At 38.3% G+C, this 24,352-nt stretch overlaps 1 protein-coding gene across 5 annotated transcripts in view; it reads right to left on the bottom strand.

The window, feature by feature from the left end:
- The window catches only part of TAB3 (TGF-beta activated kinase 1 (MAP3K7) binding protein 3), a 63,718-nt gene that overhangs the window by 14,718 nt on the left and 24,648 nt on the right, over nucleotides 1–24,352 (bottom strand). For 3 of the 5 annotated variants that reach the window (XM_056131152.1, XM_056131155.1, XM_056131153.1), the window contains 6 exons: nucleotides 18,403–18,594; nucleotides 12,246–13,701; nucleotides 10,328–10,488; nucleotides 4,777–4,870; nucleotides 3,267–3,302; nucleotides 1,504–1,587 (listed from right to left, as the gene is read on the bottom strand). In XM_056131152.1, coding sequence (XP_055987127.1) covers nucleotides 1,504–1,587; nucleotides 3,267–3,302; nucleotides 4,777–4,870; nucleotides 10,328–10,488; nucleotides 12,246–13,701; nucleotides 18,403–18,504 — 1,933 coding nt within the window. In that variant the 5' untranslated portion in view covers nucleotides 18,505–18,594. The remainder of the gene's footprint in view (nucleotides 1–1,503; nucleotides 1,588–3,266; nucleotides 3,303–4,776; nucleotides 4,871–10,327; nucleotides 10,489–12,245; nucleotides 13,702–18,402; nucleotides 18,595–24,352) is intronic. The other 2 variants (XM_056131156.1, XM_056131154.1) reach the window with 1 other exon arrangement.

The raw sequence follows: 24,352 nt of genomic DNA, 5'->3' as shown, positions 1-24,352 counted from the left end.
ATCCCCACCACCACCAGGTGTAGCCCTAAACAAAGAAGTTTGATGCCTCAGTATCAGGAAAAAGTATATCAGAACATCAAGGTAGAACTTTACTCCTGTGAGACTGGCCATTAGCGAAAGGAAAAAGGTGTTGGGAGAGAAGCTTATACTTTCTTATATAAATGCTAATGGAAATATACTGCCGTCATTATGGAAAGTAATATGAAGATTCCTAAAAAGTTTAAAATTCCACACAATTCAGTTATCCCACTTTTGGCTATCTGCCTGAGAAAGAAACGTGAAAACATTTATTTGAAGATATACTCCCACATTTATTGCAGTTTCACTTGCAATAGCTGCAAACAACTGGAGTACCCAGTGATTGCATAAAGATGTGATACACATAATGTAATACAACTCAAACTATATTTTTTGTTTTTATTTATTTATTTTTTATTAGTGAAACACCATGAGGTACAGTTGTTGACCTTACAAGGTTTTGTATTTGGGTTTCAGTTATAAAATGATTGAGTACCCATCCCTCCACCAGTGCCCATTCTCCACCACCAATGATCCCAGTAAACTTCCCATCCCATCCCGCATCTGTGGCAGGGCATTCCCTTTTGTTCTATCTCTCCTTTTGTTTGCTGAGGTATGCAAAAGAGGCATTGAGTGGCAAACATGTTCGGTCTATAGTCTATTTTCAGCATGCATCTCCCATCCTGGGAGAATCCTCCCAACACCCTTTACTTGGTGTTCCCTTCTCAGTCTGAGCTGCCCTTTCCACTAACATGTGCGGCTGGCCTCCAAGCCATGGAGTAAACCTCCTGTAACTTATCTGACTATTCTAGGATGTTAGTCTCCTATTGTCATGAAATTTACATACAAATGGTACTACATGGAAAGTATCATGCTAAGTGAAAAGAGTCAGAAAGAGAGGGCCAGACAGAAAAACTGCATTCATCTGGGGAATATAAACTCAAGCTATTTAAAGATGGATGGACCTAAAGGGTATTATGCTGTGTGAAACAATTCAGATAAAGAAAAACGAGATTTTACTCAGAGTATATACAGGAGGTAGTTTAAAGGTGTGAGTTATATGAAAAAATGAACTTAAGAGTAAAAACATAGTATACATATGTGACTTATAGTAATGCATACCTAAAACATGTTATAATGCAATGCACTCCTAAAACATGTTATAATGCAATATTACTTCAAGAGTATTTTCATCTAATTACCCCTGACAATTTCAGGAGAAACTCATATTTCAGTGCTCTTTGAAAATTAAAGTTTGGAGGGCTAGTTCAATGGGCTGAGCACATGCTGGAGGTCTGGGTTCAATCCTTGGCACAACATTATCCACTGAACACTGACAAGTATGGCCCCACAATATTAGTCTGGGAACATTTCATTATCACCATTAACAAGGTAGTTTTATATTAAATGAATAAAAATTTCTTCAACCATGTATGTAAACTCTCAAAGAATGCTGATGTTTTTATGTTTACGACATTTTCTTACCTTTTTTAGATGGCTTGGGTGGCACAACTGGGCCAGGTTCTATGTTGTCATAAAAATTATTCATGGCTTTTGGGTCAAAGTTTCCTATAAAGAAAATACAATCAATAGACATTTAAGCTCTTCCTCCTGCTACATGATTTTTAAGAGGAAAATATAGTGTAAGATGTAAGAAGGGAAACTTTTTCAGGGTCACAAAACTTATTATCTTACCCTTCCCCCAAGGAAATTTTATCAATGTGAGAAAAGACCTACTAAACTACCCCCCAAGAATGTGTCTACAATCTTATCATCCAAAAGAATATTTTCCTTACTGTAAAGCTTGTCTCCTTAGCAGGATTAAGCATGTGGTATTTTCACGGAGGTAAATGAAGAGAAATGAAAGGATGGCTGAGTTGTTTGTTTTGATTTTAATGAACAAACCATGAGACAGAAGATAAATAGTAAAAGCTCTCACATCTCTCAATACTCCTTAAAATTTATTCATTACAAATTCAGCTATGAAAATAGTTTACAAAGACTAATTCATTATATTTTGACATAGCTAAGAATCCTGGAAATATGTGAAATAGCATCAGTAGCTCATGGATTGCTGTTTTCAAAACAAGAAGAATCTTAAATGTTGCCTACAGATTTATCAATGAGAAAAAGCTGTGGTGCCAATTTCAGAATAGAACAATCACAAAGAACTTTTATCCTGCCACAAGTGTTCTCTTTCTGAGCTACTGTCTGTATTTTAGCCCAAGCTCCTCCATGATCAATTTTGTGTTCAACTTTCACTTTTTAAACTGAGCTCATCACTGCAAGTTGCTTGTCCTTCCTGCAAAATTCCAATTAAAAGCCTTAAAGCTCCCGATATTATACAGTACCGACAGTTCAAATATATTGAGTACCTTGATTTCCAACTGAATTGTTTTCTAAATAAAAGCTATCCTCAACAAAATATGCATTAGTTTGCATAGACTGTCCCCCAAAATACACAGACTGAAAACTCCCTATAAATATTTTTCCATAGTATGGAAAAATAGAAGTTACTATAAAATGTACATATATGAATTCCTTTGAAAGATTTAGAAATGCTAAGTATCCAAAATGTTCATTGGCCCAAGGGTCTGAGACCAAACCACAGTACATTGCTTATAAAAACCTTACTAATGATTTGCCTTGCAGGTCCTATTCCAATTGATTTTTTCTATTCGAATTTGCTATTTTTAAGATAAGCTTCTAAAAATAAGTCATATGATGGCACATTAATGCCACAATGCTATTTGAGAAATTAATTGGATCTTTTTATGCTTTAAGATGCTGTATATATACTTCTTCAGTTACTAAAGTTAACAACTGATGTTCTAATTTCTAGATCCCATACAGCTTAGTATAAATATCCTAGCCAAATGTTTGAGTGAATGTTTTGCTTTACAGAACAAACAAGCAAAAAAATTGCTATAATCTTATAATATAGTACCAATAGTTTATATAACCCTCCACATTATGCACAGTATTTCACTGTGTAAAGCTAGTAGGTTGTAGAGTGATTTAGGTTTCTGAAAATAACTTTAAGGGTACCTGACTAGAATGCTCAACTTTCATATTAAATTTGCTTCTATTGTTCACATACTTATCTTTCAGATCCCCTGTTGCTAATATCTAGCTGCTAAAAATGGTAATGGGATACTTATTATATACTCTTAAAATACGGTAGAAGCTCTCTTAGCTACCATAACTAAGAACAGGTAAGGGGGCTGGGAATGTGGTAAAGTGCTTGCCTTGAATGTGTGAAGTCCTGGGTTCAATCCTTGGCACTGACAAAAAAAAAGGTGGAGGGTAAAGAGACTGATTAAACACAGAAATGTTTTGTTATTTTGGGCCACACACAGCAGTGCTCAGGAGACCTTATGTGCCAGGGATCAAACCTGGGCCACTTGTATGCGAAGTATGTGCTCAGCCCCCAAAACACAGAACTGTTGAGAAAAATGACAAGTCAACTTCAACGTAACAAGACAAACGTCGTGATATCTTAATGTTGGACCAAGATCTTAAAATGGCTGTTGATCAATGTTCTGTATAATCTTTCCTATATAAACTATAGCCATGTAAACTTTTCCCTTAACATCCAAGTAATAAACATTTCAGGCTATGTAAAACTATTGCAAACCTCAACAACCCTGAAGCACACAAGCAGTTCTAGACAGTATATAAACAAATGTACACGGCTACGTTCCACTAAGACTTTATTTACAAAAAATAGGTAGCAAGCCAGTTTAATGAAACTTGACCCATAATTGTCTCTTTGGGGTTCATTCTATAGTAATCAAAATAGAAACTTGTAAAACAATGAGGACAGAATCTGCTTAGATTTTTCTGATCTTCCCCTTTTAAACCTTTGCAGTTGTTTTTTTTATCTATATTTAATTTGCAGTTCCATTTTTTTCAGTGATCTGCCTTTGAATCTTTAGCAGTCACTTTTAAGTCTTTTTGGGAGAGGTAGCCATTCCCTGCAATGCTCAGAGAACTGTACGCCCTTACAAGGTCAGCTGAGTGCAAAGCAAAAGCAAACGCCTTAACTCCTGTGCCCTCTTTCCATCCTTGCTTTTCATTTTCATAGAAAGAGAAGCTTCATTTTCACATATGTCAGCTTAAGAAACATTTAATTACAGAAGGATAGTAACTGCCATCAAGGGGTTTTGGAAAAAAGGCACAACTGACTCTTGATAAGCAAACTAATGGAAGCTATAGTTCATAGCCATGCTAGAATGCAAGTCTCTCAGGAGTATGCAGTGACTGTGCATATAAGTCAGTTTACAAATGAAGAACACCTTTAACCTGGTGAGCTGGATAAATGAACTCAGTTAAGAGAGCTTCTACTGTAATACACTACTATAAGAATTTTTTTCCAAAAGATGAAAATTCTAAAATACTATTTCTTAAAACAACAAAAATTAGCATAGGAGTTTATTTTTTAAAACTAAGAAATCTCATATTCAAACATGAGATTGTTATATTTACAGACATTCCAAATGACTATCACATAGAAATACACTAACTTTTAGAATGAAAAACCATTAATTTATAAAATTCAAAAAGGATAAATGCAAAGTAACGACATAGGAACTTAATAATAAAATTGCTAAGGAAAAAGTTTTGATACCCCCAAATTTGATCTCTGATCATGGCATGGGGGACTCTCAGATCTTTAAAACCAAAGTGATTGCTGTTTAAGCATTTTTAAAAAACACCACACTATTATTTATGGTTTACAAATAATCAAGTCTATACCTCTAGATTGAAGGAGGTCAACTTCTTTCAGTGTACAGTCAACATTTATCTGGAGTTGTCTGTTCATGCTTCTCAATCTTGTCATTTCCTCAGGCTAGTAAGAAAGGACCCAAAATAGCAATTGTGGGAAAGTCATTATCAAGCCCAACATTTAAGAACTTCATTTTACGTTAACTATTCTGATTGGTCATTACCAAAATATATGGCCTTAACCCTAAGAGGGCATATTTAAGAAGTCATATATGTATACATATATTGGGGGGGGATCACTGAAATCTGGTGGTGAATGGGGGCTCAAAACCAGGTCTGCATGTGCCTAGCCCCTTGACCTACATTTCTAAGTATGGTATTAAAGGAATAAGTAAAATGTGGACATCAAGAAGCCCACATATAAAAAAATCCGCTTATAATGCGGTGAGCTATAATACTATACTACATTCTATAATACAATAAATATGCTACCCTATTACAAAGCACTGATATTTTGCTTTCATAAGGAAAACCATATATCTAATTTCTGAAAAAGCAACATACATGATTTTTGTGTTTTATCCAGGCTGGTAAAGAATCTATTATCACTAATTTTAATTAGTGCTTGCTAAGTTGTTAGTCACTATTTTCCCCAGAATTCTTTATTTCCTGCAGTATCTTTCAAATTAAGTACTAATACAATCTTCAATTTGAGGCGTAGATTTAGGTTTCATAATTTTCTGTTAGGGCTGGAGCGATAGCACAGCGGTAGGGCGTTTGCCTTACAAGCGGCCAACATGGCCGACCCGAGTTCGATTCCTCCGCCCCTCTCGGAGAGCCCGTCAAGCTACCGAGAGTATTCGATATGCCAGACACAGTAACAACAAAGTCTCCAATGGAGACGTTACTGGGCCCGCTCGAGCAAATCGATGATCAACGGGAGGGCCTTTACCTTTTTACCAATTTTCTGTTAAAAACTACAACTTGATGGAAGAAAGATTTAAATAGATGTCTTCTATAATATAGGATTATATAGAGATCTTTTTTCCTAGACTGAATAATGCAGTTGAGTACATGAAAATTAGAGGAGCAGGGGCTGGAGAGATAATACAGTGGGTAAGGTGCCTGCCTTGCACATGGCCAATCAGGTCCAATCCCTGGCACCCCATATTTCCCCCTAACAATCACTGGGTTTGGCTCAAAAACCAAAATAATAAAAGACAATTTCAAGAACAAATGGAATAGATTCTTTTCAGAGTTTTTCTTTCTTCTGCCCTCAAACTTTCCAGCCTAGACTACTCATTAGGTCTTTAAGAGGTATATAACATGCGAAGAGAGCCTTACTCTTCAATTATTAAAAGCTTTTTGAAAGCCTCCACATGCCATTCTGAATTTCTCTAATATGTATGTATACACACACACATCAGGATTTAGACTCCAGAGACCTGACTACTAAAACTTTCAGCATAGCTGAAGTATGAACATGTTACTATGGTGATTTCAAAAAATGAGATAGAATAAAATCCTATTAAAAACATGTATTTTACTAAGTATGTTAATGAGTCAAAATGAGCAAAAAGTTATTTTGGTACACCATAATGCAAGATCTTATGCAGCTGTGAGGCATTATCAGAATTACTGGGAATGTCCATTCAATTAGTCTAAGTTTAAGATAAATGCTCTAACAGAATATATTGTGAGCTACAATCCCTTAGAATAGTATTTCTAAACGGGACCCCATAAAAAAGATCAAGAAACATCTTCCTTTGAATACTAGAGGAAGACTAAGGTCATTTAGAAATATTAAGGATTGCTTTTCTTTCCAGATTCTTATGGGCAAACATGTGATGATACTGCATCAACTGCTTACCCTTTGGCAGTATTAAGAGTTTAAAATATATCTGAGCAAATGCTTGTTTAAGTTTTCAAAATATGACGCTATCTTCCGAAGGATATGTGAAAGAACTATCCCTTTATCTGGAAAAGTCAAGTATCTGAAGGAGCCTATATTTATTGAGGAAGGATGAATATTTCTGCCAAGATATTCATAAACGCTCTGTCACAAAGTATGGAAATATAATACATATTACATTATAGTCAAGAAGAGACTACTACAGATTTTCTTATAACAAACTTCTCAAATGGCTCCTTCCCAAAGACAGTACAACTACTGAAACTTACTGAACTGTTTATCTGTAAGATTCCTATGTCCTTTTTCCATAGTATTTTTAGCTGTTTCTGGAAAGTTACCATCATTTGTCAAAAAGCACACTGTACTTTCATGGTGGAGGGGTTTCAAGATCGCTGTGTGTAGCAGTTGTTTGTAAAATACTAGAATCTCTGACATTTCAATGTGAAAAATTCTAAACATTTTTAAACGATGGCAGAAATGTCTTAGTCAACTGTCTCAGCACTTTAAGTTACTGTTTTACAGTGACTAACTGACTTTGAAGACCTCTGATACTCTGGTGGCCTGGCCCCAATTAATGCATTTGGTACTCAAAACTGTGGGTTTGTCAAAAAAGACAAACTTGTCAGAACAAGGGAGGATACCTTAGAAGGGTAATTGGCAGCTCTCTGCATCTTGAACTATTAATCCGCAATATATAATTTAAATTCCCTCTCTTCCATGAAACTGTCACATCTTTGAACCCTAATAATAAAAAGCTATTATCTACCTCAGAACACTAAAGGTACTTAATTGATAGTATTACCATTTAGTTGGCCAGCACTTCTGATTTACTGTCTTATCTTTTCTATATCAATATAAACTTATACAGGTTTATAGATCAACATATTTACTCTTTCATATACATATCTGTGTTAGATGATATCTTCCACATTTAATACAGTGCATTTTTTACAAGTAGCAGATTTAGAGAAATGATTGTGGTCACACATCTTGCGCTTTTCCCTAAGCTTTTGCAACTTACAATATGGCTGGTCGCAAATATTCATTCCAGTTCTATTAAGCATATGTATTTTGAGACACTGATATAAACTTGAAGATAAAATTATATGCTTAAGAGCAAAAAAGCAAAAGAGCCCCAATGCATAATCCTCTATACACTTTAGTCTTATACTGATTACAAAATTACGGTGTATTTGTTATAAAATTTCCATTCATAAATGGGAAAAATCAAAGCACGGAAGTTAGAGGAAGTCACATAGTTCCGTACCCTATCTGAACTCGCTTTCCACTGTGTCATGGTGCCCAAATGAACAAAAAAAAGGAACACTGACTAAATATTTCTTAATTAGTTAACCATATATTATTGTTTAATTATTCGTGTTCCTTAAGTTATAAGTAAATCAAAGTCTGGGATGTGATAAAGCACACACTGCATACATATGAACTAGATTTGATTATGAAAACGGTCCCCATCCCCCCAAATAGATAAAAGGTTTAAAAGAGGTTACAGATTTGTTTATGTGTATATATCTCAATCATACTTTCCCATTTTCTGCAACAAATATTTTAAAATATTTTGGGTACACTATTTTGGGTAGGCATTGTATAATCTGCTTATTTTATTTAATTCAAACAAAAATCCCATAAGATAGGTACTCATGCGTACTGTGGATAAGTAACTCTCTCTGTGCTTGATTTCTTATCATAGGACATGAGTATATATAAATAGACATAGGAATCAAATTCATACCTAACTTAAAAGTCCTCCATATTACCCTCCATTTTACTCTAAGTGAAGGGAATCACACTTGAATTTCTTATCTCTGCGGTACTATTACCTACAGGGGCTAAAGATTTCTGAAACTGGGTAGTGTCTACATGGGGGTTCTATATATAAATCTATCATATGCATCTAAAATTTTTCTATAATAGAGTTAAAAATCATAGCTCAAGGCAGCAGTTTCACCAACGTCCTCCTTTTTCTAAATTAGTCTTATCAACAAAAGCTCTCACATAATTTTGTTTTAAAAGCACAAACCTATACTACACTGGATAGCTCTCCAACAACAAATCAATAGGGTTTTATTTAGCAAAGACTACCACACAGCAAGATGTAGCTAAACAGTGTACATAGTTATGTTAGGAAAAAAATGAAATTTACATTAAAAAAACTGTTTATGCTCTAGAAATACCTAAAGGACTACTAAGTACTGAAGCAGGATGGGTGCATTCCTTATAGGTAACTTTCTTCAATATTTTTCCAACTAGATGATTCAATTAAGACATGACTTCCAAGTGAATAAAAATATGAAACAGGAATTAGATTTACATGAATGTCTTCTTTCAGTTGATAACTTTGCTATTTTCCAAGTGTTAATTTTTGCAGTGCAGGGATCAAACATGTGAGGCAAATGCTCTTTTATACAACTTCAAGACACCAAGTAGTTTAATTAAAATCTTCCCTTCTCACTTCTAATATTGAATACACTTAGGAATTCAGTCAACATTAGAGAACATTTTGAAGTTATTAAATATGCTTACTTTCAATAGTCTTTTAAAAATTTCCACTACTTGTTACCAGCAGACAAAAATTTAAAACACTTCAAAATAGCATTCAAAGCTACATTCCAACTCTCCCCATTCATATTATCCTCTTTTAAGACAACAGGTATCTAAGTTTACAGGGGGGAACTCTAAGCATTACCTCTTAATAGTCAATCTGTATTGATTAATCTCATGTTCTCTTCCCTTCTAAAATGTTTCTCCCTTCTCTCTTTCTCTCTTTTCTCTTCCACTCTTTATTAACCTGATGAGAATTGGATGAAAACTATGACTCCACTTCCAATTGGAAACTCTGTTATTAGGGATTCAGAGACATCCTTGGAAGTCATGGACCTTCTCTCTTCTCTAAACGTAAAGAGATTGCCCTCAGGGAGGGTAGAAAAATGAGGAAACGCTGTCAAAAAAGAGGTTAAGGTAAACCTTGAAGAACAGACAGGATTTGTACATGCAGAGCTTCAGAATGACATTCCAGCAGAAGGATAATGTTGAGGAAGAAGAGAAATGAATTGAGTATCTACAGAAACTACTTGATGCGGGAATTCTCTCATTACCTTTGACCATACAGCACTTACCATGCTGCATTATGGTTATCTGTTGATGGGATCTACTTCTACTAGTAGGTACACACTAAAAACACCACACTCAGATTGCAATGCTTGTTGAATGAACATTGAAAGGTGGAATGATAAGTTGGATAGCGGAATGTCACAAGATTTTAGGAGACATCTTTCAAAAATTTCAAGAATGTTTATATTCAACACTTTCCCAAAATGTGAGAAAACTAATTTTACAATGTTTGAAAAATACATCTATCTTAAAGAGATAACTAAGGGTGCACTTTTCATTTTTATTTTGACAGAAAGTCAATTGTAGTTAGACACTATACCTTGATTATAATTGTCAGTATTTGGGAATACTGATGAGGCTATGGAATTCCTACGTGTGAAAATAGGAAAGCCTCTCATCAGTATGACAAGAACTGCTGAAGGCAGAAGGAAATACGTTCATTTTCAAAAACCAAAATTGAAAACCAGCCAGGAACAGAACCTAAAGGGATAAAATGGCGGGGACAGCCTTCATATCCACACAGTCCAAGAGATGACTTACCGTTGGAATTGCAGTGGTGCAGCTGACCCTCCTGAGCCGTCTCTGCATCAGGTCATGCTCCATACCATTAACTTCAGCCTTCAATCGGTCTAGCTCCTCTTTCTCAAGTTTCAACTGCTTTGCTAACCTCTCCATCCTTGCTCGTTGATGTAACAGCAAGGCTACAGCATTACAGACAAAGTCATTGCAGAGAATAGCATTGAACAAGGGATGGGAAATTTTTCTATATGCATGACTACTAAGTAGCATATAAAGACCCCAGCCATCCGACTTGAACTGGCCTTTACTCTTGTCTTTCCAACACTATTCTCCTTCCATAAATGCTTCAGCACTTGCAACAACCACTAAAATGACATAACCTATATGTTGCTCTTATTCTAATGTTCTTAGTTTTCCTGAGATTCTTTTTTGCAATGCACAGGAGTTACTCCTAGCTCTGCACTCAGGAATTACTCCTGGCAGTGCTGGGGGACCATATGGGATGCTGGGAATCAAACCCGGGTTGGCCGCGTGCAAGGCAAACGCCCTACCTGCTGTACTATTGCTCCAGCCCCCTCCTGAGATTCTTTTTTACTACAACTTTGTGTGCTTTAAACAGGCTCAATACTTGGTATATTGAATTACTATCAATTCTATACAAAAAGAATACTAAAATCTCGTTTCTTGAAACTAGAAGCTATCTGGAAAAATTCTTTTTTATATGAGAGCCCGGCAAGCTACCGAGAGTATTCAATATGCCAGACACAGTAACAACAAAGTCTCCAATGGAGACGTTACTGGGCCCGCTCGAGCAAATCGACGATCAACGGGAGGGCCTTTACCTTTACCTTATTAGTTACATCTACCATTAACTAATCCAACAATGTTCTTTCTTTTCAGTCCCACTATTTTATTTGTTTTGGGGCCATACCCAGCTGGGTTCAGGGAACTATATAAGGTGCCAGTTATTGAACCCAGGTGTGCCATCTGCAAGGCACGCTGCTGTACTCTGTTTGGTGCTTCCAGTCCTACTTTTTACAAATACATTATTACTTGTTTAATATCATTATGCCCTTTAGCCCAATCTCTTTAAATTTTTTTTTTAATTTACCTATTTTTACATCACATCCAGTGGTTCTCTGGGGACCACGCACTGCTTGGGAATCAAACCCGAGGCTTCTGCATGTGCTCCAGTCCTTTTAGCTATCTCCATGGACCAAGATTCAAATTCTGGGACCAGAGAGACAATACGGACTTAAGGTGCTTGCTCTGCATATGGCCAACCCAGGTTCCATCTCTGGCACTGCCTGTGGTACCCTAAGTACTGGGAGTTGTGGCCCCTTAATAAACTAAGAGTTGTGGCCCTTGCACCAAAAGCAAATTCTTTCACCCTGATGAAATGCCCACCCTACTTTATAATTTTGACAATACTGATTTCACTTCTATTCTGCTGATATTCTTCCTCCCAAATCTTATTAGGTTGCAGTTGCCAAGCTTACATCTTCATATTTTAAAATGAAGTCTGTATACATCTCTGAAGCAGTAACCATATTTTTAAAAAACTTATTCTTCATAACCATGCTATTCCCAATATTTAGTAAATACATAGCACAGCGGTAAGGCATTTTCCTTGTTGCGAGACTGGCCCGGCCAACCCAGGTTCGATTTCTCCGCCCCTCTCGGAGAGCCCATCAAGCTACCAAGAGTATTTTGCCTACACGGCAAAGCCTGGCAAGCTACCCGTGGCATATTCAATAAGCCAAACACAGTAACAACAAGTCTCACAATGGAGATGTTACTGGGCCCACTCCAGCAAATTGATGAACAATGGGAGGACAGTGCTACAGTAAATTAAATGGTTAATATAAGCTACTTTACTTTGAATTCAAGATTGCTGACTCACCATGAAGATTAAATTTTATTAAAGGGCAAGACTTACCTTGGGTATAGGCATAGTCATCGGATCCAGAACTAGAACTCCTTTGATATTTATGGCTCCCCTTTTCACCCCCAGAGCCTGGTACTACTGAAATGGGTTGAATAGGTTCTGGGGCTGCAGACTGATCTTCTTGGTCCACTAAATTTAAAAGATTTTCAGTCACTGCTCGGCCGACAGTAATTTTAAAAACTGTAGTTGGGTTTGGTATCACCCGTGGAGATGGTGATGGAGCACATGAAGGTCCAGTTGGTTGTGTATATGTAATATACACAGGATTAACACTAAATGGAGGTTTGGGTTGACCTGATATTCCTCGTGAAGGAGAACTTGAAGGTGGTGTGGTAGCTGTGTACATTGAGTGTTGATTCCGAGGAGACGGCTGATTACTGATAGGTGAAGGACTCCTATTAATTGCTGTCCCAGGTCTTTGAGAGGGCTCAACTGTAATTTCTATCTTCTTCATGGATCCTTTGGATAAGCCAGGGGTTGCATATGGAAGATAGGCTACTGAATGACTTCCCTGTTTCTGATAGCTAGGAGGTCCTTGTTGATATAGGTGGGGTGGGGTAGTTGAAGGACTTGGTGGCATAAAGATGTGGGAAGTTGGGTGGCCCAATGGGGAAGGTTGCACCTGATGTTGTGGAGAGCTGAAGGGCGAAGGACACTGAGAAGGAGGTGGTGAATGGTAGGTGGGTTGAGGGATCTGTTGCTGTTTGGGAGAATACTGAGAAGGCTGATAGTTCGGTTGATGTGAATAAACAGGTAAAGGACGTTGGTTATAATGAGGCACTGGGCCCTGTGGTGAGGACTGCCATGGCATACTTTGAGGCGTTTGTCTTCCTGATGAGCTCTGAGATGTCTGTCTAATATAAATAGAACCAGGAGACCCATAGAGATTGCTTGGAATTTGTGGAAGAATTTGTAAAGCTCTTGGTACAGTGTGTCCAGAAGGGAGGTTTTGGGATACTGTAACAGTAATTGGATTTGTACTATACCGAGGTATGTGCATGTATGAAGGAGGCGGCGGCGGTGAAGGCCCTTGCATAGCAGATGGATTCATTCCTGTTTGCATGGAAGATGGCTGTTGAGGTGGCTGTGAAGGAGGAGTAGCTGCACTTCTGTTCTGTTCATTCATAAAAAATGGATTGTAATTGGGAGTAGCAGCCACCACAGCTGGTGCTGAATGTGGTTCCTGAACTAAACATATCAGCTGTTTACCTGCTGCATGCTGTGGATCAATATGTCCATCACTTGAGCTATGTACCAGTGTTCGGCCACCATTAAGCTGTGCTCCATCTCCTGGATGGTAGCTCCCAGGGGAATGGATACCCAGGTTAATATGCAAAAGGCGATTTCTATTCATCCTGTTGTCATCCGGACTATGGTATTCCATATATAAATATTTACTGCTTTCCTGGGAAAGGGCTCGGCAACAGGCTTCAAGATTGTTGTTATTCTAGTGAAACAAATAATAAACACAAGAAAAAAATTAACAAATTGTCCACAGTGAAGTCAAACTCAAGTTTTATGCAAATATAAAATTTCCAGAGAACAAGTAGGCTAGGGTATTTTACATACAAAAGCTTCATGGTCACCAATCCTGAAAAGCAAGTATCAAATAATTCCTATTATTTTACAATTAGCTCATATGACTAGTATGACCACTACAGCTACTGCCACAGAAATATAAAGCACCTAGTAATGAACACTGTGATTGAACCCCAAGTTTTCTGACTTCGAATCCAGGATACTTGCTTCATCTCAACAAATTTAAATGCTGGGCTAATCATGGATTCATCACAATTGCTGAAATAAACAATTATAGGTAATATCCATCATGAATATTTAAAGTGATAAACATCAAAATAACCATGCGTTAGTTTTCAGAAGGTACTGAAACCACAACAGTGGTGGGGGAAATTATCATAAAATTTCTACAGTCAAACAATATAAATTCTAAAGCAGACTTTAAACCAAATTTTATCCATATATAACTTCAACTGTCACTGTCACTGTCCTCCCATTGTTTATCGATTTGCTCAAGTGGGCCCAGTAACATTGTGAGACTTGTTACTGTGTTTGGCATATCAAATACGTCATGGGTAGCTTGCCAGGCTTTGCCATGCGGATGAGATACCCTCAGTAGCTTGCCGGACTCTCCTATCATTATCAAAGGTTTAAATGCTACAAAGATGCCACTCAAAATAAACCAAAAACGAAATCCATATTTGAACTATGAGTAAAGTTCCATGACTTTGTCGAAGTTATGGTAGTTTAACAAAACCTAGGTCTCTGGTCTTAATGAAAACCATTCATACTCCCAATCACATAAGTCTTACCTGCTGAGAAACCTTTTGGTATATTTCCAAAATCATTTAAGAATTTGAAATGTTCTTGAGCCATACACACAGAAACAAAGATGATAATAACAAGGTAGCAATAAGCTGATATTTCTGAGTTTCTAACAATAATCAAACTAAAAAAAAGTTTGGCATTTTAGATTTTATTATATAAGGTAATTTTCCATTAACATACAGAATTAGAAATAACTGTATTAGCTTAGAAGAGTATCATTCATTGCCTTTGAAATTGTGTATAAAAGCTTATCAATTATTGTGACATCGTCTGTAGTTCCTAAACGAAAATTCAGACAGGCACATATGTACATACAACTATGTTTATTTTATAAATCTATATAAAATAAATGAACTTATATAGAATTTTATTGTATAAATACAGAATAGATTCTATATAAAATGATTCTATGTAGATTCTATATAATAGATTCTATATAAAAATGGGGGAAATTTTACTTTTGTTGAGAAATAAGTATAGTTAAACCTAAAATAAGGACAACTTTAGAGGTGGAGGAACTCTTATGGCTTTTATACTCATATTCAACTCTCAGAAATGAGGAAAAAGACACCTGGCAAATTATATGGTTTGACAACCGGAACTTGTCTAGCTAACTGGAGAGCCAGTTTTAGATTCCTGGTCTCCTGACTCCCAGTTCTCTTTCCACAGTAACACAGTAATTTCAAGGAAGAGGATGTTAGGCCAAAGCGCATTCTAATATAAGATTCAATACAGCAGCTTTTGCAAAATGAATTTTCAAAAATTTAAAAAGTTGCTTTTATCAAAACTCCATAGCTAACTTTCATCCTGTTCCTTTTATAATACTAATATTCAAATACTTTAAAAATAAAACACTTGGAGCCACAGGAAAATGTTTACTGAAGATTAAGGAAAAAATAATTAGAACTCGGTGTTTTGACTTTTTTATTGCATGAAAATCATACTGATCAATGGAAAGAGGCTAAATAAGCAAATTTAGAGGGTTCAAACTGATTGTCAACTGGAAAACATCACTGGCAGTGATGAACAGAAACGTATACAGAAATAAAGCACTCCCTTCACAGTTTATTAGAAACCTTGGATAGAGAGGAAAACTGAATTTTATTTGAAATCTACAGCAGTCATTATGGACTTTATTATTTGGCATTTTACTAAGCACTGTCCTCTCGTTGTTCATTGATTTGCTCAAGCGGGCACCAGTAACATCTCCATTGTGAGATTTGTTGTTACTGTTTTTGGCATATCGAATATGTCACAGGGAGCTGGCCAGGCTCTGCTGTGCGGGCGGGATACTCTCTGTAGTTTGCCGGGCTCTCCAAGAGGGATGGAGGAATAGAACCTGGGTCAACCACATGCAAGGCAAACGCTCTACCTGCTGTGCTATTGCTCCAGCTGGCTATTTACTAATAATTCTAATTTTTTTTGCTATGTGGAATCAGGCAGTCTGGTTAATAACAATCGCTCTCCTGAGAGTCCTGAACTCCAGTAAGTGTGGGTCCTCCCACTCCAAAGATAAAGCAGAAAAAAAATATCAAACATATAATAGCAGTTAAATCAAAATAATTTAACTGGATAAGTCAGAACATATAAGAAATCATATGAACACTTTTGAAAGAAATGGGGCAAGAGATACTATACTCCTAAAAAAAATAAGTGATCCTCAACTGAAGTATGAAAAGGGGGATCATATTCCTAAAAAAAAGCCATCCTAAATTAAAAGATGACGTCCAGAAAGAAACTGTAAGGTCTCTTTTACATGCAAATAGAGAACAACTACACTCTACTAATCCAATTCCACGCAATTCCAGAACAACTGTCACTGTCCTCCCTTTGTTCATCAATTTTGCTTGAGCGGGCCCAGTAACATCTCCATTGTGACACTTGTTACTGTGTTTGGCATACTGAATACGTCACAGGTAGCTTGCCAGACACTCTACTAATCCTAAAGAAACTAAGATTAGGATAGCGAAAGTTATCAACATCACTGAATTAATTTCTTTTTTTGAGCTACATCCAGTGGTGCTCAGGGCTTACTCATGACTTTATGCTCAGAGATCAGTCCTGGCAGCATGGGTGCCAGGGATCAAACACGGTCATCTTTGTGCAAGGCAACTCTTTACCCACTGCACTATCTCTTTGGCCCCTCACTGAGTTGAATTTAAAGTTACTTTAGTTAAGCAAGATGAAGGCACTTCAGTCGTAAAACAAAAATACTGGCAATAAAAAGATAAAATGACGTTAAAATTTTTAAAAAGGGTCAAGCTAGGTAAAAACTCTGAAGAAACTGTTTAAACTAGAAGCCTCACTTAGAAATACCTTTGCTCTACCAGAGACAAAAATCAAGCTGAAGTGCTTAATTCAGATTAGAAATAGACGAAAAGAATAGGCAAGTTTGCAGCAGCTAGAGGGTTTTGCAAGTAAAGGAAATACCTGTTACCGCCATGTTCTATGAGTCTATTTGTAATCATTCTCAGCTTTGTATAGGTTTAGGTGATAAAGTGTGCAGACTACATTAGGCTAGAGTTTGCATATTCCACAGTAAGGTAGAAAGTGAACTGGCTGTAGATGAGGAGGTCCAGTGAGCAAGAGAAAGTACTGTTCCCTGATATGAAATGATATCTCTCATACATGGGCTATAAAGAAACATAGTAAGCGAATAATAAATGCCTGATGGTAACAAAGTCTAGGCCAGAACATGTGGCTGACCTGGGTTCAAACCCTAGCATTTCATGTGGTCCCCTGAGCACTTCCAGGAGTAATTCCTGAGTGCAGAGCCACAAGTAACACTTGAGCATCACCAGGAGAGGCCAAAAACAAAAGCAAACTAAAGGCAACGAAGTCTAAGAACTGGTCTACAGAACTGAACATAGCCATGGGGTTGGAGGGCCTGAGACAATGGTAGAGAGAAGCAGACACTGCAGTGGAGGGTGTGGAGTTAGAATGTTCATTGCATAAAACCCTATCAACATTATTGTAAATCATGATGCCTCAAGTAAAATTTAAAAACAAAAATAAATGAAAATGAAAAAGTACTCTTCGCAAGCCAACTAGGTAAGAAAATGTCTTAACCCCAAATACTGAGATTCTAGGGATCCTGAAGGATGATACAAAACTCAACAGGGTCTGTTTCTCTGTGGCCTCTTGAATGGGAAGACATTTGTATCTCATAATTGAACGCCTTCGATAGAAAATTACATAAAAAGTGATTAAACTAAATTGGTCTTATAGGACAAATTGGATCTTAATATGTAAGCATTTACTAACTAGCAAGAAAGGGAGTGACTCACTACAGACTTCTTAAAAACAGGCTCAAAGTATATAGCTGAAAAACATCTAAATGATGAATTTGAGATTCAAAATCCTATTCTCAACAATCTGAGGACTGATAACACGCCCCCAAGTAGGAAGTGAAGTATGAAGAAACTTTTTTTGTTAAATCAGGCCTTTACTTTTCTCAAATCAACAATTTTCAATGGGGGGGGGGGGAGATTTTGCTTCCCTGGAAATATCTGGCAATGTTTGGAGATATTTTCAGTAGTCACTCAGAGGGAAAATTACTGGGACCCAGTGAGTGGGGGCCAAACATGATACTAATCCTCCAATGCACAAGTCGGATGCCCCCTAACAATAGAGATTTCCAGTCCACAATATCAACAGCACCAAGGTTGAAAATTCTTGCTCTAAAGATTCCCCCGACTACCACCATCCATAAGCAAACTTAACTGAGTTATAGTCACAACACAAATCCAGCTTTAATAAGGGAAGCTCTAATTTAGTACACTGTCATTAGTAGATAATCTACCTGTAACATGCACTGAGACACCACACCCTCTGGAATCTCAGGGAAACGTTGTCGGAGGTCATGGAGAACCTGAATATCAAGCTGTGGACCGCTCTGCGCCATGCCAGAACAAATGGTGGTCAAGTTTCTCTGAGGAAATGAACGCTAACCAGCCTTCCAATAGTAGTGATCTTCCAATACTGCAGTCATTTTCTAGTAAAAGAAAAAGAGTTAGATTTAATGACATCTTTTACTTTATTCAAATGGAAAACAACAACTTAGTAAAATGGACAGAACTACACTAAGTTGTACCTAATTCCAAAGTTGAAAAATTAACAAGTTCAATAGCGTCAAAGACCTGGGTGCCAGGAAAGGAACCATACAGTCCCTCAAGCCCTGCCATAGTGTGGTCCCAAAACAAAAAAGGTGACTTCTAATACAGCCCACAACTGGTTTAAAAACACTCCCAATCCAGGGAGGTGACTTAAATAGCTGAGTATGTATAAACCTTAATTTTGTCACCCCCCACCCCAAGCACTGCTACATGTGGACCTGATGGCTGATCTCAGGATTTGGCCCCCAACTCCCAGCACCACTGGACATGATCTCCACGGCAAAACAACACAACTCTCCACTCCCACGCCTGTCAAAAAATAACCACCACCTCAAATCTCAATGCTTCAGCTCCATTTTAGTGCTTTTAAAAAAGTAGCAGTAAATGGGGCCAGAGAGATGGTGCTTGTTGGGTCACACCTGGCAATGCACAGGGGTTACTCCTGGCTCTGCACTCAGGAGTTACTCCTGGCGCTGCTCAGGGGACCACATGGGATGCTGGGAATCAAACCCGGGTCAGCCACATGCAAGGCAAACGCCCTACCCGCTGTACGATCTCTTCAGCCCCACTCCTTAATCTTTTAATCCATATTTCACTTTTAAATTTTGGGGGGAGAGGAGGGAGGGGCTGAGTGCTGAGGGGCTACTTTCAGCTCCAAGGTCAGGAGCTTCCAGGAAAATCAGTCCTTCCAGCATTGCCTTTGAGTTATCTCTTTGGTCCCAAATTTTTCTTTCGTAAAAGGTGAAATATATACTTACAATCTCCAATTACTAATGAGTTCACTCACTAGATTTTGATGGTCAAGTCTTTTTAAGATTGATAAGTATTAATTGCTTAAAGACTAGAGTATGTGCAAGCTACAGGTGAGGGTTCAACCCCTGACACTGCATGATCCCCAGGAGCCCCTGGGGCACTAGAAGTAGCCCCCAGCAATACTGAATGTGTCAACGAACAAAAAAAAAAATAAAAGGTAGAGCCTGGAGATTGCTCAATTGGATGGAGCACATGTTTTGCATCTGCAATGCTCCAGATTCCATCTCCCACTACATATCCTCATTACGAGCACCACAGATATGGCTCGTTTGCCCCCCGGTACCTGGGTCTGATCAGTATGCTTACTGCCATGCTATTTAGAGCAGTCAACTGAAGTGCTCATTAATAGATGAGTGCACAGAGATATAGCATATTGTACACTGGAATACTACTTAGCTATAAGAAAGATGAGGGCTGGGGAGATTGCTCCAAGTGCTGAAGCACATACTCTGCTTGTAGGAGTCTTGGGTTCAAATTGCTGCATAGTTCCTTGAGCACTGCCAAGAGCTCCTGATCCTACCTCCAAATGGCCCTTCTCAAACAACAAAATGGAAGAAGCTCAAAGAAATTTTTTTGAAGACAAGTCAAAAGAAAAAAATACTCGATTTTACACATATATGGAATATAAGTATATAAAATTGATGGAAAATTAAAAGTAATAAAAAGATGACAATATCATCTCACACCTGTGAGAATGGCACATATCAGAAATACTGGATTAATCTCGGGGGGGTGGATGTTTTATGACACATCATAATACACTTCCTAACCATTTTCCATAATTACCACACCGTGTTTGATGGAGTTCACACAGTAGGCAACAAATCATACAGAGAAATACACACACACACACACACACACACACACACACACACCTTGGAGAGCCCGGCAAGCTACCGAGAATATCCTGCCAGCACAGGCAGAGCCTGGCAAGCTCCCCGTGGCGTATTCGATATGCCAAAAACAGTAACTATAACAGGTCTCATTCCCCCGACCCTGAAAGAGCCTCCAATCGCTGGGAAAGACAAGTAAGGAGAAGCTGCTAAAAATCTCAGGGCAGGGGCTGGAGAGACAGCACAGCGGGTAGGGTGTTTGCCTTGCACACAGCCGACCCAGGTTCGATTCCCAGCATCTCATATGGTCCCCTGAGCACTGCCAGGAGTGATTTCTGAGTGCAGAGCCAGGAGTAAACCCTGTGCATCGCCGGGTGTGACCCAAAAAGCAAAAAACAAAAACAAAAACAAAAAAAAACTCAGGGCTGGGACACATAGACATTACTGGCGCCCGTTCAAGTAATTCGACAAACAATGGGATGACAGTGATAAAGTGCCAGGGGGGATGTGGTGAAAAAGTGACCCTCACCCACGCTGCTGGGAATACTGTTTGGACCAAGCCCTGTGGAAAACAGTATGAAGGATACTCAGAATTGAGCTCCTATATGACCCAGAATTTCACTTTTGGGTATCTATCCCCAGGACAGAAAGACATTCATTCAAAAGAATGTATGTGCACATTATTCATAGCAACCCTCAGTATAGTAACTAAGATTTGGAATCAATCGAAAAGTCCAATGACAGCCAAGAGGATCATAAAGATGTGGTATACAAACACAATCGAATACTATACACCTAAAAGGAATGATGAAATCATGCAATTCACAGCAACATGGATGGAACTGGAAGACATGTTAAGTGAAATAAACCAGAAGGAAGAATATACACATAGGATGATACCACTTATATGTGTTTAGAATAACAGGATGAGGGAATGCAATCTTTTTATGGAGGATCCCAAGATAAACATCGGCCCTAGAGTATATGAAGGAGAAGGAAGGAAAGAGTAGAGGGGTGGGAGAGAAGAGACAGATGAGAAGCAATGGGGGCCAGGTTAGGGGATTAAGGCACAAAGGTGGTGTTAAGGAATGAAAGAGCCAAATAACCAAAACACAGAGTCAACAGTGAAATCAAGAGGCCCAAATTTTAACAACTGAACATAGAAAGGTGCCTTACAAGAGGGCAGGCTGGAGCCGGGAGGGATATAAGAAGAAACCTGGGAATACTGGTGAAGGAAAGCTGACAGTGTTAATGGGATCAGTGCTGCAATACTGTATGGCTAAAATTCAATTATGAGTAACTTTGGAAGTCACAGTGCTTTAATAAAATCAAAAATTAAAGTCACTGATACAATAAAAAATGATAAAATGTTTTAAAAGACATTCCAGTAGATACTTATATAGAACTAAGATTACCTCAGAAGGGGTAAGGGAAGGGAGATAATACAGAAGGAAGGGGAAGCAATTTCCTTTCTGCTCACTGGAAGGGTAAGCCAACAAAATAGAAAATATTCAAGCCAAAAAGATCAGCCCATTTCCCTAAAAACACCACCTTTACTTTTGTATTTAATCCCTAAAATATAACTAAACTAAAACATTATTATTATATTATAGTATTTTAAAGGGGCCAGAGTAATAGCATAGTGGGTAGGGCATTTTCCTTGCATGCGGCCAACCTGGGTTCGATTCCTCCGCCCCTCTCAGAGAGCCCAACAAGCTACGGAGAGTATTCTGCCCGCATGGCAAAGCATGGCAAGCTCCCTGTGACGTATTCGATATGTCAAAAACAGTAACAAGTCTCATAATGGAGACATTACTGGCGCCCGCTTGAGAAAATCGATGAACAATGGGAAGACAGTGCTACATTGCTACAGTATTTTAAAGATTTGGAATATGATGCAGATCAAAACATACCATCAATTTTTTTTTTTTTTTAGCTTTCTGGGTCAAACCCGGCAATGCAGAGGAGTTACTCCTGGCTCTGCACTCAGGAATTACTCCTAGTGGTGCTTGGGGGACCATAGCGGATGCTGGGAATCGAACCCGGGTCAGCTGCATGCAAAGCCCTATCTGCTGTGCTATCGCTCCAGCCCCGTACCATCAATTCCTGTCTACATATTTCAATGTGTGCAACAAACTACATACCATACATATGGACTATTTTTCCTAACACCATTATAACAGGCCTCTACTTTTCATACAACTTGGGAGGGATGAGTGCTGGTCCGTTAACTTAATGCCAGGTACGGGGCTTGATCAACATGTGAACTGGAACAGCTACGCTGCAACCAAACTCCAAGAATACGGAAGAAATAACCCCACTCAAGCACATATGGCCACAACTGTGTAATGTGGAGCGATGTAGGCAGTAACCCTGGACCAAGAAAGAAACATTGAGGTGGAAATCCTATAATTCTCAATGAAGTCATGTAAGCCAAGAGATTTTGCATGGTGGAGCTCTTATTGCCTGTTAGCTCTGTGGGGCAATGCTAATTCCTGAAGGCAGACTGGAGACTAAGGGGCCAAGACAGGATGCTCAGCAATGAGTGATAGCTGCCCACTCAGGCTTTCTCTGATGGTACAGCTACCCCCTTAATTCAGGTGTGCTGGTATCACAAGTCGCAGTATACTATATGTGTCAAAAAGCAATTCTTGGGATTTCTCTCAACAGCAGTCCTCTTTACAGTCAGAGAAGAAACTACCTCAGAGATTCTTTTGCTGCCTAATTTGGCAATTCTCCACAATCTAGGAATAACTATCTCAACACCAAGCACTCCATTTCTATAGCCTTTTCAGAGTTCAACAAATATGGAAGCAGGGTGTTATGGCCCTGGGTGCTTTATTTTTTGCCAGAATCTTAGCTCACTTCCTGAAATAATTATATCAGAGGTTATAAGCCAATAATCTGTGGGCAGATTCAGCCCATCAAACTGATGGTTTGGACCTAGCAATGTTTGGGGGTGGTGGTAAGGAGGGGAATAGGTGAACCACACATTAAAACTTGAAAATTTTGCATAAAAGTTTGGCTAGTTAGCTTTCCTATGAAAAATCAGAAGATTACCAACAGTAGGAAACAACTGCTAATGCTGAGGCTTCAACTGTCTCTGCGAAGAGCTGGCCTAGTTCCCCACACTTAAGTGTCCCAGGCACTGAGGTATAGCCTTGCTTTACTCACTGACATTTTCTAGGACTGTGCACCTGAAATGTGTTTAATAGAGAGGATTAAGGATAATATAGCACTAGTAGCATGGCTACTGACATACTAATTCTGAATGCAAAACTTCATCATGCAGGTCTGTCTCAGGAGCAACCAGCACATACACCTAGCAACTGGATCTTGATTTCCAATAACATTCTTCGATGAAGGGAGTCAGGGATATAAAGGAACGGGGGGATTTATCCTCTGACCAGAGCAGGGGATATAAAAAATGAGCCTGGATTATACTTGGAGGTACTGGAAACTAAGGAGGCACTCAAAATATGTTTCAACCATGATGCTGGGGGCATGTCAAAGCAGTCACAGGAGCCAGCCAGAAGAGCCCCCAGTGGACAAAGCTGATAAAATATGGCAACAAAATTAAGTAGCAGTATGACTCAGATTATGGACAGAAGTATAAATAAACATCCAAGATGTCAAACCAATACAAAGATAATAAAAATAAATAAATGGGGGAAGAAACACAAATCTTCCATGCAGAAGAATCCCCAATAATTTATGTAGGCAACTCACCCTCAGAAAATGGACCATAACTCCCTAATATCTGAATGTGGATTACAAATAATTATTTCTCTCTATGCAGTACAGTACAGAAGTGGGTTTAAAAATAGTAATAAAGAGTGACCCCATAGAGGAGAAAGGTAACAAACTGTGTTAGCCACACAACCAAAATCAATGTTAACTGAGAACTCATTGATAGATTCCATCAGAGGCTCCCAAGCTTACTTGGCTGATCACCTCCTTTTCAGAAAAAGAAAAATAATTCAACATCCCT

The sequence above is a fragment of the Sorex fumeus genome, unplaced genomic scaffold (genome assembly GCF_029834395.1).
Source record: "Sorex fumeus unplaced genomic scaffold, SorFum_2.1 ptg000086l, whole genome shotgun sequence".
Lineage (NCBI taxonomy): Eukaryota > Metazoa > Chordata > Mammalia > Eulipotyphla > Soricidae > Sorex > Sorex fumeus.
The sequence above is the reverse complement of the archived record's forward strand: the minus strand, read 5'-3'. Positions and strand labels throughout refer to the sequence as shown.